This window comes from Cornus florida, unplaced genomic scaffold, assembly GCF_030987335.1.
Source record: "Cornus florida cultivar Cherokee Brave unplaced genomic scaffold, ASM3098733v1 CherokeeBrave_3.0.0_Hap2_Chr05, whole genome shotgun sequence".
Taxonomy (NCBI): Eukaryota; Viridiplantae; Streptophyta; class Magnoliopsida; order Cornales; family Cornaceae; genus Cornus; species Cornus florida.
The window spans coordinates 37211764-37229746 of record NW_026775575.1 but is presented as its reverse complement, the minus strand read 5'-3'; the positions used below and the strand labels follow the sequence as shown (position 1 = coordinate 37229746).

General features: G+C 37.5%; 1 protein-coding gene across 1 annotated transcript; it reads right to left on the bottom strand.

The window, feature by feature from the left end:
• Positions 1-4078: 4078 nt before the first annotated feature.
• On the bottom strand, positions 4079-8120 carry LOC132309159 (uncharacterized). The gene is made up of 4 exons (XM_059807496.1): positions 7922-8120; positions 7249-7539; positions 5558-7131; positions 4079-5413 (listed from the first exon to the last, which is right to left on the bottom strand). Exons 1-4 carry the CDS (start codon positions 8118-8120, stop codon positions 4079-4081), a joined length of 3399 nt encoding a protein of 1132 aa, XP_059663479.1.
• Between the last annotated feature and the right edge of the window lie 9863 nt (positions 8121-17983).

Sequence of the window (17983 nt, the reverse complement as noted above, 5' to 3'; positions counted from 1 at the left end):
TCCGTGTTCAGAAATTAGTGGGGTATTATAATAGGACATAACTTATGAAAGACTGAAATTTTTTAAAAAAATATATATCACAAAGATATTTATATTTTAATTACCGCATAAAAATTTAACTAATCAAGATTTGGTCCTTAAAATTTTTAGTTTAATAAAAAATAATACTTAATTCTCACCGATGATGACCTAAGTAAATATCACCTAACTTATTATGGTGATAGATTAAAAAAGGAGATTGATGAGGTTAAATCCCTACAATTCCGAGTTACAAACTTTTAATAAAACCCAAAAAAAAAAAAAAAAAAAAAAAAAAAAAGAGAAATCCCCAATATGAAGTAAAGTGTGTTTTTGCCTGAAGTGAGTGTTTTTCAAGTATATAGCAGGGGACAAAATATGTATGGCCTGTTTGTCCATATCATGTTTGCGTGTTTTTGCTTGAACAAATATCCAACTGAATTTCAGATAATTTTCTAAGGTAAATTATTCCAACTCAATTTCGAATAGGAAAAAAAAAACTCAATTTCAACTTTCTAAGGTAAATATATGCATTTTGTTTGTTTGTGCAACACTTTGAAATTAGAGGGGGTCAGTGCACTAAAGGCCCAGTATATAAAATGAAAAAGTATTAAAAAAATATATAGGGTCAATATTGTAGTTTGACATATTCAAATGTTTTATTATTTTTAACAAATAAAATAATCAGGAGTTTTTAGAGAAAGTCGGTATAATTTACTTTAGAGAGTTTTCCGAAATTGAGTTGGATTTTTGTCCAGATTGTTTCCAAATTTGAACTAAAACGGCTGTCCAAACACGCCCTAAAAAAGAGTTATAAAAAGGGGGCCCTCGAGTCTCAAGGAAAGTTAGGGTTTTACAAATTGGGGGGGTTTACGTAAAGGAGTCGAAATACCAAAGGAAAGCTCTTTCTTGAAACAGCGGTTGGTAAGCTTTAAAGGCCTGTCATCCCTCATATCTCTGAATAGCAAAAGTTAGGGTTACAAAATTGGGGTCTGGAGTAAGGAGTCGAAGTAACGAAACTGCGGCAGATTTCACGGTAAGCTATCTCCTCTTCTTCTCAGTCCAGTTTCTCTGTTTTTTTTTTTTTTTTTATATATATATATTGTGTGTTTGGAAATCAAAATCGAATTTGAGTGTGTTCACGCGGTTTTTGTTCCCTACGCCGGTCGATGGATTCTTCGCGGGCATGCCAGAGTATTTATACAAAATACCTAAAATATGTAATTGAACACCAGCCTATCCCTTTTTCCGATGGCTGACACTCAGGCGATTGTGTGGGAGAGAGACTAGTAAGAACTCCCAGCAAGGTTCTTTTATGCCTTGTTTGTAGCAAGGACTTTTTAGAGTGTCTAAAGAAATGCAACGGCTGATGAATGTTTGAATGGATGGAATGGCCGAGTGAAGACAGATGGCGAGAACTTAATCAATCGCCATCAGCCAAACACAATGGCAAGAATTTAATCGATCGCCACCAGCCAAACACAATGGCAAGAATTTAATCAATCGCCACTGAAACGTGATAGCAAGAATTTAATCAATTGCCATCAGCCAAGTAATGACAAGAATTTAATCAATTGTCACTACGATTCAATGGCAAGAATTTAATCAATTGCCATTGAATTGAAAGCCTAACTAAAATTGCGTAATTAAAATTGGCATAATTGAAATTGAAAGAAAGTAAATGGCTGAATCGAAATAGTTGACGAGGATCTAATCAATTGCCATTAAATTGAAATAAAGAAATTGATAGGAAAATGACGTAGAGTCAATTGAAAACATTTTTAGTTGAAATGCATGTTTTGTGGTGGTGCTGGACCCTTTAGAAATGGAATACAATACTTCTATTTATAGAAGTTCTAAAACCAACTAATTTCTAATTATTTCTTGCTAAAATCTCTCTTGCTTCAATCATTTTCTTTTGAAATTCAAACTGAGCTACGGCCCAACATTCCTCTCCTTCAATATCGATGCTCTAGTTTCAATGGGAAAGTCTTTAGTGAAATCTCTCTTTTCCTTGATTTGCTTTACTTTGTGTTCGCGCGGTTTTTGTTCCCTACACCGGTCGATGGACTCTTCGCGGGCGTGCCAGAGTATTTGTACAAAATACCCAAATATATAATTGAACACCAGCCTATCCCTTTTTTCGATGGCTGACTCTCAGGCGATTGTGTGGGAGAGAGACTAGTAAGAACTCCCAGCAAAGTTCTTTTATGCCTTGTTTGTAGCAAGGACTTTTTAGAGTGTCTAAAGAAATGCAACGGCTGATGAATGTTTGAATGGATGGAATGGCCAAGTGAAGACAGGCGGCAAGAACTTAATCGATCGCCGGCCGAACGTGATGGCGAGAACTTAATCAATCGCCATCAGCCAAACACAATGGCAAGAATTTAATCGATCGCCACTGAAACATAATAGCAAGAATTTAATCAATTGCTATTAGCCAAGTAATGACAAGAATTTAATCAATTGTCACTACGATTCAATGGCAAGAATTTAATCAATTGCCATTGAATTGAAAGCCTAACTAAAATTGCGTAATTAAAATTGGCATAATTGAAATTGAAAGAAAGTAAATGGCTGAATCGAAATAGTTGACGAGGATCTAATCAATTGCCATTAAATTGAAATAAAGAAATTGATAGGAAAATGACGTAGAGTCAATTGAAAACATTTTAGATGAAATGCATGTTTTGTGGTGGTGCTGGACGAATTGGAAATGGAATACAATACTTCTATTTATAGAAGTTCTATCTCAACTTATTTTCCTAATTAATTGCTAGAAAATCTCTTTGCTCCTTGGTTTTCTTCACTTTATTACTCAAACTAAACCACGTTCCAGTAGTCTTTTGCGTCTCTTCTCTTCTTGTTTCAATAGGAAAGTCCTTGTTGAAATCTTTCCTTGATCCAGTCAAATGCAAGTTGTCGAATTGTTGCTGAAAAGTTGCTAAAGAAGTTGCTGGAAAGTTGCTAATTTTTAGCAACTTCTTTCCTTATACTTGGTCACCGTTTCTTCCCTTAAATTGCCCAAAAGCCATTTATCGCTTTTATATTCATGACGCGGTTGCCTTTTGTATTTTTCCTTGTTCCATCCAACTAGAATTCCTATAAAATAGGAATTCAGTTGTCTGATTTCCTAAAACTTTAGTCTTTCCTTTCCTGATGATAACCCAACTTGAATAAAGTCAAATGTTTGTTGCTATATTTTAGCAACTGCCTTGTTAATGAAGTGGCTGAATAACTTTCTCCAATACTTGCTCCTGATATTTCTTAACTGGCTGATTCCCTTGACGCCATGTTAAAAATACTTATCAGCTTTTCATTGGTCCACATCATCGCTGAGATGGCTGCCAAGTTTTGGTGCCAACACATGCCCCCCAAATTTCAAATGTCTTATCAGCCACTCAGGCCGATTAGATTTTTGGAATTTTTATAACATGAAAGAAACTTGCAGCCAACGAGCTTCTAGACTTTATTTCTTCCGAACCACCTCTAAGTTGGTCTTTATTTTGCGTCAACCAGGACTGGCCGATCCTGGTTCTTCTATTACTCCCACAAAGATGGCTGATACCCCTCAAAATATTGGCCATTTATAAACCTATGATAGACCTCACCATTGAAGTTTCCCAACTCTACTGGCAAGGCATGATCGTGATAGATCAGGATTAGGTTGTTATGTAATGTCATTTGGGCCGATCTAACTGGCTTCTCTATTGAAAAAACAAAATTCTGCCAGTATGGAGCTTTTCTGATGGCTGATCCTCCTGAATTTTTATACTCCCATGGAGCTTCTGAAAGTACGTCATCCCAAGTTTTTGAATAGTCATCTTCTTTAATGACTTCAACTATATCTGCCGGAAATACCAAGAAAAGTATTTCTTTTATGGCCGATTTTTTTTTTTATTACATAAAGGTACACATGGTCAGCCATAAGTACTGGCTAACACTAATTTTCCCTTTCAAAGATTGCCGGTACATACTGCTTGAGGTACTTGCCATTAATGGGGTAGTCATGTAATCGGCCACTGAAATACTTCAGCCTATATGCTCCTCCACTTAAGGCTTAATGGACTAAGTATGGCCCTTCCCATTTTTGGGACCACTTCCCATATTTCCTATCGACTTTACCCACTAGCAAAACAACTCTCCAAACCAAATCTTCTTCAGCAAAAGACTTAGGTTTTACCCTCTTGTTGTAGATCCTCATCACCTTCTTCTTGTGAGCTATGATATGATCCAAGGCATCCCTTCTAACTTCATCCAAATCTTCCAATTCTACCAACATTGCTTGAGTATAATCAGCTGGAGTTAGATTATTTTGAAAAGCAACTCTGGCTGATTTAACCTTCATCTCCATAGGCAGAACAGCATCATAACCATAAGTTAACATGTATGGTGTAACTCCTGTGCCTTTTCTTTTTGAGTTCCTATAGGCCCATAAAGCTTCAGACAAAGTCTCATGCCACCTTCTTGGCTTATCTTTGATCATTTTTTCAATGATCTCTATTAAAATTTTGTTTGAAGATTCGGCTTGGCCATTTGCTTGAGCATAGTATGGCGTAGAGGCTGACATATGAATATTCATGTTGTGGCCGAATTGTAGTACATCAGTTGCCCTAAATACTGTTGCATTGTCTGAAACAAATGTTTCTGGAATCCCAAATCTGTGGATGATGTTTTGTTCCATGAAATTAATCACTGTTTGCTGATCAACCGCTTTGCAAGCCTTGGCCTCAACCCATTTAGTAAAATAATCTGTGGCAACAATCACCCAGTGATGGCCTTCGCTTGATGGTGGATTAATTTTACCAATAAGGTCAAGGCTCCAACCTCTGAATGGCCAAAGTTTGATTATTGGCTGTAATTCTTTTGCTGGTACATTTTGAATCGGCCCGTGTCTTTGACAAGCTTGACAACCTTTTGAGTAATCTATGCAATCTTTTCTCATTCTCGGCCAATAATATCCATACCTGCGAATCAGCCATCTCATTTTAATCCCAGCTTGGTGAGCCCCACAGCTGCCCTCATGTACCTCGGCCATAACCTGAAGTGATTCCTCCTTACTTATGCATTGTAGTAAGAGCCCATCTTCTAACCCTTTTCTGTATAGATCCCCATCTAGAAGCACAAAGTTGATCGCTTTTCTTTTAATACTTCTATCAGCCTTGATGTTTAGATTTCGAAGAAACATTATAAATGGTATCCTCCAGTCATCGTCGGCTAAATCTTCTACATCAATTGTCCAAGTATCAAACAACATAGTATTTCTCAATTCGGCCGATGGCAAAGATCTTCGTGTTATCTTTATTAACTGATCTTCTATTCCGGCTGGTACTCTTATTCCAGAGGCTGCTTGAGCCATGCTGTTGGCCTCTTTATTCTGCCCTCTCAGCCAGAACTTAAGTTGAACATTATCAAATTGATTAATTAATGAAGTGGCCAGAGAATGAAACGGCCTTAATTGCCAACTTAGGCACTTAAAATCTTCAGAAATTTGGCTAAGGACTAAGTTTGAATCTCCCAAAATCTTTACATCTCTAACAGCCATTTCAATTAAAATCTCCAGGCCGATTATAAGCGCTTCATATTCGGCCTGATTATTTGAACATTTAAAATCTAAAAAGAAAGAGAATGAAGCCTTTCTGCCAGCTGGCGAAATAATAACAATACCTGCTCCTGCTCCATCAGCCGTGCTTGATCCATCAAACATCAAGATCCAAGGAGTTAAGAATATAGCTGATGACTCCAATTCATCATAAACCCATGGATCAATATCAGTTGAAGGATGATCGGCCAAAAAATCAGCCAGAACCCTTCCTTTTACTGATTTTTGTGGGACGTAGATAAAATTGAATTCCATCAAAGCCAAAGCCCACTTACCTATTCGGCCAGTGATCAATGGCCTTGATAGCATATGCTTGATCACGTTAGTCTGACAAAGAATGTAAACATCAACAGGCCGCATGTATACTCTCAACTTCATGGCCGAATAGTACAAAGATAAACAAAGCTTCTCAATTGAGGAATATATGCATTCTACATCAGTTAGTACTCTACTCAGGTAGTAGACAGCCTGCTCCTTTCCATGTTCCTTGTCTTGTGCGAGCATACTACCAATTGATTCTTCTGCGGCCGATAAATAAAACTTTAATGGCCACTTCTTTCTTGGAGGCATTACAACCGGGGGGTTTGCCAAATACTCTTTTATTTTGTCAAAGGCCTTCTGATGGGATTCATCCCAATGAAATTTCTCATGTGACTTTAATTTTACTAAAGTCGAAAAGACATGCACTCGGCCAGCATGGTTAGAAATAAATCTTCTAAGAAAACCTACCTGGCCGAGGAACCTTTGCACTTGTTTTTTGTTGGCTGGGGCCCTAGCATTTATAATAGCTTTGACCTTGTTCTGATCAACTTCAATACCTCGTTTGTGTACCAAAAACCCCAAGAAATTCCCGGCTGAAACTCCAAATGCACACTTCAATGGGTTCATTTTCAATTTGTGAACCCTCATCCTTTCAAAGGCCCTTTTCAAGTGTTCCAAATGCTGTCTCTTGGCCGATGATTTCACAACTACATCATCTATATAAATTTCCATGAATCGGTCAATCATATCATGAAAGATAGAATTCATTGCCCTTTGATAAGTAGCCCCAGCATTTTTTAGGCCAAATGGCATCACAATCCACTCAAAAGTACCAATTGACCCAGGACATCTAAAAGCCGTTTTATGAACATCTTCCTCGGCTAAATAGATTTGATTATAACCTGAATGGCCGTCCATAAAAGACAATATTTCATGCTTAGTGGCCGAATCAATAAGTTGATCGGCCACAGGCATTGGATATTCATCTTTTGGAGTGGCATTATTTAAATTGCAAAAATCTACACAAACTCTAAGTTTGCCATTCTTCTTCATTACCGGAACAACATTAGACAGCCATTTAACATACCTAACTGTTCGAATAAATCCTGCCTTAAGAAGTCTCTCAATTTCTTCTTTAATTTTGAGCATTACTTCCGAAGACATCCTTCTTGGTGGTTGTTTATATGGTTGAAAATCTTTCTTGATCGGTAATCTATGTTCTACCAATTTTCTAGACAGGCCAGGCATCTCTTCATAACTCCAAGCAAAGCAATCCTTATATTCATTTAATAATTTAATCAAATCGGCCTGGAATTTAGGCTCAAGCAAAGCACTAACAAATAATGGCCGATTATCTTTTTTAGTACCAACATTTATTTCCAATAAAGGATCTTGCACCTCTGCTTTATTATCTTCCATCCTGGAAGGGGCTGACTCCAAATCTTCAAGTTGGATTGCATCCAGTTTTTCGAAACCTTCTTCAATTATATCGGCTGTTCTGGCCGATACCTCTTCATATAGCTGTTCTTCTCTGGCCAGTCTCTTCTCAGCCAGATATACTTTCAGTCTTATGCAAGCGGCCCTGAAAGCTTGCCGCTTCTTTTCTTCATTGGTTTTGTGATCCATCAGTAACATCTTCAATGTCCTTGATGGTCGACCTGAAAATATCAATTTTCGGCCGAGCTGCTTCTGACAATAATTCTTTAATATCAGCATTAATTAAATTCTTCTTCATTGTTGCCGCTGCTGGTCGTCCCATCCTGTTAATGCCAACAAATTTGATAGGTACAACAGTTTCATCATAAAGTGCAGCCTCAGCCGAATACACCCTAGCTCTAAAGGGTTTGTTATCGGCCTCAACAATTTTTACCTCATTTCCATCCCAAAAAATCAACATTTGATGCAAGGTTGATGGGATGCACATGTTAGGATGAATCCAATCTCGGCCTAAAAGGAGATTATAGGCCGCGGTTGAATCAATAATAAAGAAAGCCGTAAAGGATGTCTTACCGCCAATAGTAATTTCCAAAGGTAGAATACCTTTGGTGTTACTAGATCCTCCATTAAAACCACTGATGGCCACGTCGGTTGGAACTACATCGTCCATGGTTTTACCCAATTTCTTCAAAGTAGTTGCTGGAATGACATTCACCACCGAACCATTGTCAACCAAAACCCTATTGATTGGCTGACCCTCAACCCATACTTTAACATACAACGGCCTCAACTGCTGTGTCATAGACAAAGGTGGTTTTTCGAAAATGATTTTATTGGCCTTAGATGGCTAATCCTGAGAGATCAATCCTATCCCGGCCGATGAACTTGTCGAATCGTTCTTAATTTCTGAAGATTCAGCCTTTTCTTCCTGCTTGGCTGACTCAACATCCCTGTTCATCGTTGGTTCTATCCTTGCTTCAAACACAGAAGGCAAAACAAATACCATATTACAATTTACCTTATCCGGGAGGGAACCAAAACGAATTCTGTACTTGGCCGCATGCTTTGGATCCTGGTCGGGCTGATCATCTTTTTCTTCATAAAAGCATGCCTTATTCTCAAATGATGTAGCGACCTCCATGTCTTCAGCCACCACTGGTTCATTTTTCCTTTCTAGTTGATCATGGTCGATCTTGTCTTCTTTCCTTTTGAGTTCTGCATTTTTCCTTTGCATCCTCCTTTTTTGCGTACGTGTAGGAGGCTGCTTAGGAAACTTTGGGTGACTTACTCGAGTCCATCTGCCATGGTCAACCAAAGGAGGTCTAACCGTTCTTACACGGCTAGATTCTTCTCCTTTTTGAACCCATATTTCTGACTGAATTGTTGGTTTCCTTTCGAAACTAGGATAAAAATGTTGTTTTGGCAGGACTCTATCGGCCACCGATGACCGAATGATTCTCACTGCCCTCGGCCCATTTTCTCTAAATATTGATCGATTGATTTCTTCGTGATTCTGTCTAGGCTGATGGCCTAACCTTTCATGGACACTGCGCTTTCTGGTTGATTGGAAATAGCCCCTCTTGTCTGAGTCATTCCTTCGGTCTTTGCAATTTGGACAACAACCATGGTTGATGAGGGCAATTTGAGCTTCTCTTAACTGAATTTCCAAGTCCTTAACTTTCTGCTCATCATTACTGGCCGATGAACTACCAAGAACTTTTGGTAATCTTTCCTGTCTACCATTATCAACTGCTTTTTCAGTTGCCAGGCTGATTACATTGGTACTGACAATATTAGGAAATGGATCGCCATCGACCCCCATTACATCTGGCTTCTTTTCAGGGAATTTCAATACACCTTCATCGATAGATTTCTGCAATACATTTCTAAATACATAACAATTGTTAGTAGTATGATTCCATGAATTATGAAATTTGCAGAACTCTCTTCCTTTTAAATCATTGGTCGATGGTATATTGTGTCCTTTTGGCAAAACGATTTATTTGTCGGCCAACAAATGATAAAAAATTTGTTCTGTTTTGGCCAGATCAAACGTATAAACCTTACCAATATCAGCCGTACCTTTCTTGGCCGATGAAGTCGATGGCTGAGTACTACTGGTGGATACATTTGGTTTTGTTAAAGCGTCACATACATAAGGCTTCTTTAGAATGACTTCAGCTAAATTAGCTTCAAAATCTTCCTCTTCAACCACATCAGTTGAATAAACTTCATAGTTGGGGTCCCTATAGTACGTACCTTTAGAGGAATTTTTTCGTTCTTTCTCCTCTTTGAGAACCAACTCATACCTGGTAGCTTTCTCGGCCAGGTCATACATGTCACGAAATGGAACTCCTTCAAACCTCTTCCGAAGTTCAAAATCAAGGCCGTTTAAAGCCAAACGAATGTACTCCTGTTCTGGAAGAGGTACACGACATCTTAATCTTGCTCTCCTGAATCTTGCAATGAATGTCTCGACCGATTCACTAGGCAATTGACTTAGCCTGGATAAATCGGCCAGAGTAGGTTCTGTCTCCGTACGATAGAACTGATTGTGGAATAATTCCTCCATCTGTGGCCAATTAAAAACAGAGTTAGGAGGTAGACAAATATACCATGAAAAAGCTGCCCCTGTCAAAGAGTTAGGAAAAAGTCTCAATTTCAACCACGGGCTAACACTGGCCTCTCCACATTGAACCGTGAATCGGCCAATGTGTTCCACGGTCGATTGATTCCCCTCTCCACTAAAGGTTACAAAGTCAGGGACTTTATATCCTCTAGGGAACTCAACTTGGTCTACCACTTCTAGATAAAGAGTTCTATAAATTGGTCGGCCGACACCTCTAAGTTCCAGGCCATATTCTTCTGTGAGTAAATCAGCTAATTGTCTTCTATCTAACATGACTTGAGGTGGCTGATTTAATATTGGTGGTACCTGATTAAAAACCGGCGGCTGATTAGCCGCTGGTTGATAGCAATTCGGCCAATCATGTGGCTGATTAGCCATATTCTGCCCCCCAAGCCCTACCTGTGGCGGCACATGAGTATACAGTGGGTTCGGTGGCCTCCACCTGATCTGATTGCCCCCCGAGTTCAAAGGCATCCGAGGAGGGTTTGGTGGAATTACCTGTGGCTGCGAACCTGCTACTGGTGGCTGATTAAACCTGCCAACGTAGGCTGAGGATAGCTTTCTGCCCAGGTGAGTAGCGTATGAACCGGCTGACTTGATGTTGCACCTGGTTGGAGTGTCACTACTGGCGGCCATGGCTGTGATGTTTCAACGACCCTCTCTGGCCGAGCAGCTTGTGATAGATTAGGCTGAGAAGCCGATTCCTGATTGTTGGAGCTGCTAGCTTGAGTCGGCTTGTTCAAAATAAAGGCTGAGAGTTGGGACATATTTTCATGCAAGTCGTTGTAGCGTACTCCCATCCTTCCCATTGCATCTACCAAGGAGCTAACCTGTGCCTGAAGTACGGCTAACTCATCAGTAGAACCTGCTGCAGAGTTCTCAGCCTGTACTAGCTGATCGCCTTCCTCCAAATCTTCATCAATAGCCACGGCCTTAGAATTTTTTGTGGGCCGCGGCATATTTGCCTCTTTTATAACACTCTAGTAGTGGTCCCACCGGGCGTGCGAAAACGTGTTCGCGCGGTTTTTGTTCCCTACGCCGGTCAATGGACTCTTCGCGGGCGTGCCAGAGTATTTGTACAAAATACCCAAATATGTAATTGAACACCAGCCTTTCCCTTTTTTCGATGGCTGACTCTCAGGCGATTGTGTGGAAGAGAGACTAGTAAGAACTCCCAACAAGGTTCTTTTATGCCTTATTGGCAGCAATGACTTTTTAGAGTGTCTAAAGAAATGCAACGGCTAATGAATGTTTGAATGGATGGAATGGCCGAGTGAAGACAGGCGACAAGAACTTAATCGATCGCCGGCCGAACGTGATGGCGAGAACTTAATCAATCGTCATCAGCCAAACACAATGGCAAGAATTTAATCGATCGCCACTGAAACGTGATAGCAAGAATTTAATCAATTGCTATCAGCCAAGTAATGACAAGAATTTAATCAATTGTCACTACGATTCAATGGCAAGAATTTAATCAATTGCCATTGAATTGAAAGCCTAACTAAAATTGCGTAATTAAAATTGGCATAATTGAAATTGAAAGAAAGTAAATGGCTAAATCGAAATAGTTGACGAGAATCTAATCAATTGCCATTAAATTGAAATAAAGAAATTGATAGGAAAATGACGTAGAGTCAATTGAAAACATTTTAGATGAAATGCATGTTTTGTGGTGGTGCTGGACGAATTGGAAATGGAATACAATACTTCTATTTATAGAAGTTCTATCTCAACTTATTTTCCTAATTAATTGCTAGAAAATCTCTTTGCTCCTTGGTTTTCTTCACTTTATTACTCAAACTAAACCACGTTCCAGTAGTCTTTTGCGTCTCTTCTCTTCTTGTTTCAATAGGAAAGTCCTTGCTGAAATCTTTCCTTGATCCAGTCAAATGCAAGTTGTCGAATTGTTGCTGAAAAGTTGCTAAAGAAGTTGCTGGAAAGTTGCTAATTTTTAGCAACTTCTTTCCTTATACTTGGTCACCGTTTCTTCCCTTAAATTGCCCAAAAGCCATTTATCGCTTTTATATTCATGACGCGGCTGCCTTTTGTATTTTTCCTTGTTCCATCCAACTAGAATTCCTATAAAATAGGAATTCAGTTGTCTGATTTCCTTAAAACTTTAGTCTTTCCTTTCCTGATGATAACCCAACTTGAATAAAGTCAAATGTTTGTTGCTATATTTTAGCAACTGCCTTGTTAATGAAGTGGCTGAATAACTTTCTCCAATACTTGCTCCTGATATTTCTTAACTGGCTGATTCCCTTGACGCCATGTTAAAAATACTTATCAGCTTTTCATTGGTCCACATCATCGCTGAGATGGCTGCCAAGTTTTGGTGCCAACACTTTGTTGCTGAAAATAGGTCGTACTTCAGTAGTCTTTCACGTCTCTTCTCCTCTTGTTTCGTCTTGCTTCAAATAGAATACCTTTGTTGAAGAAAATATTGATTGCTAAGAAGTCGGTAGAAAGCTGCTGGAAGATTGCTAGTAAGTTGCTGATTTTTAACAACTTCTTTCTTCAAGCTTGACTAAAATATTTCCCTTAAATGGCTGGAAGACCATTTATAGCCTTGACCCATACACTCACGTGGCTGCCCCTTCCTTTTGAATTTCATTTCAATAAGGATTCAATTTCCTTTCTCATAACTAAATCCCTATTTTATAGGAACTTAATTATGTCACCTTAGCCAACTTCTCCCAATGTTCTATTTCTAATGAAATTTCCTTTTGAAATTAACACAAGTCTCGGTTGTTTAGTAACAACCCTTTTGGTGAGGTGGCTGAATATATAGATATCTTCCTAAATCTTCTCCTACTATTTCTCCATTGGCCGACCATTCTTGGACATGCTTAACACTTATCGGCTTCCCATTGGTCCACGTCGTTGCTGAAGTGGCTGCCAAGTTTTGGTGCCAACAGAGTGTAAATAAGTTTTTGGTCCATAAGGATTGTTGGTTTTATTTTATTTTTCTTAAATTTAAGAATTGAATTGACTTGTTAATGATGGGATGAAAGGATCTGATATGTGTATGTGTTTCTTTAATTATTGAAGAAAAAAGATAAAGATGTGGCCAGCAATTCCTAAGCCTGAGAAGCAAGAATACCCGGAGGGAATTGCAATTCCTAAGCCTGAGAAGCAAGATTTGCCGAAGGGATTTGCAATGGACTTTGAAAGGGGTTGTAATATTATTGGTGGAGATAGTCTCAAGCAAGAATACCCGGAGGGAATTGCAATTCTTAAGCCTGAGAAGCAAGAGTTGCCGGAGGGATTTGTAATTGACTTTGAGAGGGGTTGTAATATTATTGGTGGAGATAGTCTCAAGCAAGAATACCCGGAGGGAATTACAATTCCTAAACCTGAGAAGCAAGAAAGTTTCCATAGGAGACTCCACCGAGTGAAACAAGGTCTCAAGATAGAAAAATACCCGGAGGGAATTGCAATTCCTAAGCCTGAGAAGCAAGAAAGTTTCCATAGGAGACTCCACCGAGTGAAACAAGGTCTCAAGATAGAAAGGGCGAATTTAAAGAAGAATTTAACGACGGTTGCTACTTTTAGACAGTTGTTATCGAGTCTTCTTGACTCAACGGACTACGACCACTCATGGCTCTGTGCACCTACTAGACAGAAGTTATCGAGTCTTCTCGACACAATGGACTACGCCGAATCATTGCGTGGGATGGTACTGGGCACAAGTGAGAGTGGAGCGAGAAGGACTGCCGAGCACAAGTGAGTGGAGGGAGAAGGATGGGAATTAAGAATGATGCTTAGGTTGGTTAATTGGCTCATTCATTCCCCATGCAAAAATGTTTCTTTCAGTATTATATAAGACAAGTGTTGTGATTAAACAAACATGCCATTTGTTAAAGTTTTTAAATTTAATGAGAAAGAAGCTTGTCCTAAATTCTTTATATTGAAATTTAACTCTTGGTTTTTAATTGTTTTCAATGTTACTGAGTAGTCCATTTGTAAAAATACTACTACAATGGTGAATGGACTTCAATGTCATGGTCCCGCTTTTATCAAAGAAAACAAAGAGCTTTGTTTTGGTTGGGAGTGATATAACATGATTAAAAATATATATATATATTAAATTAATAAAAAAAAAATATTAAACACAATTTTCAAGTTCTGAACATGATATTTTGCCAGGGAAAAACAATAATACATTCATGAAAAATTGCCAAAACATGGGTTTCAGTGTTTTTCTTTTTTCTCCTTTTATTTTGGCGGAGGGAGAACTCGACACACCAGCTCAGGGTGTTTGCTATTGTAAATAGTAAAAACATAGGCACTGATTTTTTTTTTATTTCCTGCCTTTCTATTAGGGAAAATTTTAAAAAATTTACTTAATTATGCATATTTTCAAATATGCCAACTTTTTCAAACTTTAGGTTTGACTACTAATTTTATTAAACTAATTATAATAGTATACAAAAACACTACTTAGACTCTACAATGATCCAAAATGCCATTATCTTGTCCAAAAAACTCAACGTCCACCAAATTCCTAAACTCCATTTTTTCCGGCTATGAGGGACAAAACGGAGCAACTCAGATCAAACAAAAACTGTAGTCGGAAATAGTACCCATATATACATACGTGTGTGTGTGTGTGTGTGTGTGTGTGTGTGTGTGTATTGATGATCAATACATAACATATTTATGAATCATGAATAATTGTAAAATAACAAGAAATAAATTAATCAGTAGAAATAAAATTCCCAAAATTTAGTATGATTCACGTACTTTTCTTTCTTGCATAAATTATGGTGGTGGACACTTTAGTGCATCCTTTCCTTCATTCTTTACAAATTTTCATCCCTCAAAAAATGAAGATGGACGGGAGCGACGAGATGAGAGAAGAAAATTTAATTATTATAAAAGTTTAAATTAAATACTATTTTAAATTTCACGAATTTTAAATTATAGTACCACCTCTATACAATATAGTACTGTCATTCTATTAATTACAATATTATAAATATTCTCAAGCTCAATAATATTAAATTAATTAATTAAACGCAATAATTTTATAGATTTTCAAAAACTCCAAAAACCTGTTCAGCTTTTCCCATACATAACTAAAATTTCATGATGTGGGTGAATCTAAAGGAGTAGAAACAATGTAGGAAGAACCATTCTATGGAAACAAATTTTTGTGTGGACTATTGTTTTTTGTGCACCGCCACTCCAATGTGAAAAACTTCTTGCGCACCCCTACTCGAATGAAAAAAAAGTTCTAACGAAAAATTTTCTTGCCTCCGTTACATCCAACCGGTCATTACCATGACAGACGGTACGGACCGTTGCATGCTCAAGAAATTTTTTCTCCTACTCCAATTCAACAAGAAGGGAGGAGGAATTTCCATCACAATCTAATGCTCACAATAAAACATACAACAAGGAGTAGATCCTTTCAAATACTCCTATACGTAGTTTTTTTCCAAATCGATTACTCAGAAATATTGAAAACAATTAACAGTCAAGGGAGTTAAATTTCAATATACATAATTAATTGTCTCTATCAGTCAAATTAGAATCCCAAGCGTAATAAGATTGAATCATCTAATAATCTCCAATTCCATCCAGACTTCTTAGCAAAAAAGTCTGAAAATAATTAATTAAAGACACTATTGATTTGCTTCAAATATTTTTTGTATTTTTTTGGTGTTCGATTGTCGTAAAATATTAATAAAGAAAAAAATTAAATCTAAAAAAAATAATTTACTTATCAATTTTTGACACGTCCAGGGGCATAGCAGCGTTGACAGGAATTCGGAAGGTAAAATCTTTAAGGTCTCGCTTTCGAACCACACTGCTGACTTAAATGGTCCATGTGTTGTGGGGCCAATAAATGTACTCTTAGGGAAAAAAAAATATATCAATTTTCGACAAGCTATTTACACGCCAGATAGGCTCGACCTCAATCTCGACCTAAATCTTTGTCAAACAACAAAAAATAAAAATAAAAAATATATATTTTACCAGAAAAAATAAAATATTTTTTGGAAATAATATTTATGTCGTAACAAATAAAGCCTAAAATGATAATGCTTTTCTAATCCTTACTATGTCAATGATTGGAATATAAATATATAGTATGTGTGTTTCTCATCGACTAAAGAGGCCAAAAAAAAATACCTATTTTCCTTTTCACTCCTGTTGTTAATAACTAGGCATTTGGTCTCCTTCCTAGTACTACTCTTTACAGAAAAATGTTAGCATTCATTTTTCCTATAACTTTGGTCATAAAGACAGCCCTTTGACAATAATAATAATAGTAAGAAGCAAGAAGAAAGCTGTTAGAAATATCAGGACGACGACAAAGACGACCTTTTTTAATGCGATGTATGAAGTAAAACAAGCTCGAATTTTAGTCTCAGCTGGTACAAATCAGACCTAGATCACTAACACGCACCATAAAGCAGAAACCCCTTCCAATTTGAAAGCTAATCAAATCACATTTTCTTCGTGATTACATAGTCGAGACTACCAAGAACTGTATTAGACGAAATACATTTGCAACAAATTGGAACAGAAAGTCTTAGTATAAACCACTATTTCCGCATATTCTGTACATCCTAACTCATCACTACCGAATTACTAATACAACGTATGGAATGACATTCATGACAGCTTTGAATCAATCTCATATAACTTCCAATTTCAACAATCTTTCTAGTGTATATTCCTTCTAGTTTTAAAATTTGAAGTTAAAAGCAAAAAGCTAAATGAAGTCTTAGCAAGAACCAACTGGTACAATCAACTTCAACAGGTTTGAAGTTCACATTCCCCTAAATCCAATCCAATTGTTGATTTCGATACTTTAAATGCATTCCTCACATTAAATCGTAATACTAATCACTACTACTATTACTTCAGACCATATTAACCATAAAATCAAAGTCCGATATCAGATCAGAATCAACTACCATGGAATTTAATAATAAAGCAAAATTGTAAACCTAAAGTTCCACCATCAAATTATGACCTCACTTAATCACTGTCTCCTGTATAGGCTTCTAATGACTGCTTTCACCATCCATGTTGGCTCTTGACATCCTCATTGCTCATGGTATCCACACTTGGAAACAGGTTTTGGGGTCTGTAAGCCTCGCGCCTAGGCTTCAAAGGACCTCTAGTGCGTTGGGCTTTTAATAACACTGCAATCACTAAAGAGAACACCTGTAACAGTCTGACACAGTGCATAAGCTCTCCTGTTCATCTTCACATCAGCAATCTTAAAACGCAGAGAAATATTTCTCAAATCCAAATTGTTAGAACGAGATATCAAATATTCTTTATATGAATTCAATAATGACACGGCTTAAAATTTGTCAGCATCTTCCTCCATTACGGTGCTCATAGGGTCTGGATCATACCATACTTCTGTAGCTTGAGTAACACTCCTAAGAGTGGTGTATTCCAAAGCACACTGAACATTCTTGGCCTTTTCCTTTGTTTGATTTAACCTCAGGCTTCAGATACACAGAGAGAGAGGGTGTCTTAAGTTTCTTAGCTACATTAATAATCTCCCTCAACCGTGGAACACCTAGTGTGACATTCTTGGCACTAACACCAGCATAGTGGAACGTATTTAGAGTCATCTGCGTGGCGGGCTCACCAATAGATTGTGCAGCTTAATATTTTAGCTTGTCTTTTTTAATTTGTTAATATTTTAGCTTAAAATGAATTTTAAAAATAAGGGTAGATTTGTCTTTTCGCACGTTTTTTTTTACTGTGTTAGTAACGAAAAAGTAAAATTGGACCTAAGTGATAGTAATTTTCAAAAGTTGTTTCGGAATGATATTTGACCAAACCTGAGAGGGGTGTCAGTAAAATTAACCCAAAAGGAAAACAAAAGAATGCAAATAAATAAGGTTATGCACATGTTTGTAATTTATTATTTTTTATTTAGGGTACTAAGTTTAATAAAACAAATAAGGTCCCCCCACGTGATTATATATACATATATAAAAGGAGCTTTAAACGAGCTTTGTTTTGAACATTATCGAGCTTAAATGAGTTCACGT

Coding starts and splice junctions, on each gene's coding strand:
- LOC132309159 (XM_059807496.1), bottom strand. CDS start 8,120: ATGACACAGCAGTTGAGGCCGTTGTATGTTAAAGTATGGGTTGAGGGT. Junction 7,132..7,248: donor TTTATTGGAAATAAATGTTG/GTACTAAAAAAG, acceptor GGAGTTATGAAG/AGATGCCTGGCCTGTCTAGA. Junction 5,414..5,557: donor AGATTTTAATTGAAATGGCT/GTTAGAGATGTA, acceptor GTTCAACTTAAG/TTCTGGCTGAGAGGGCAGAA.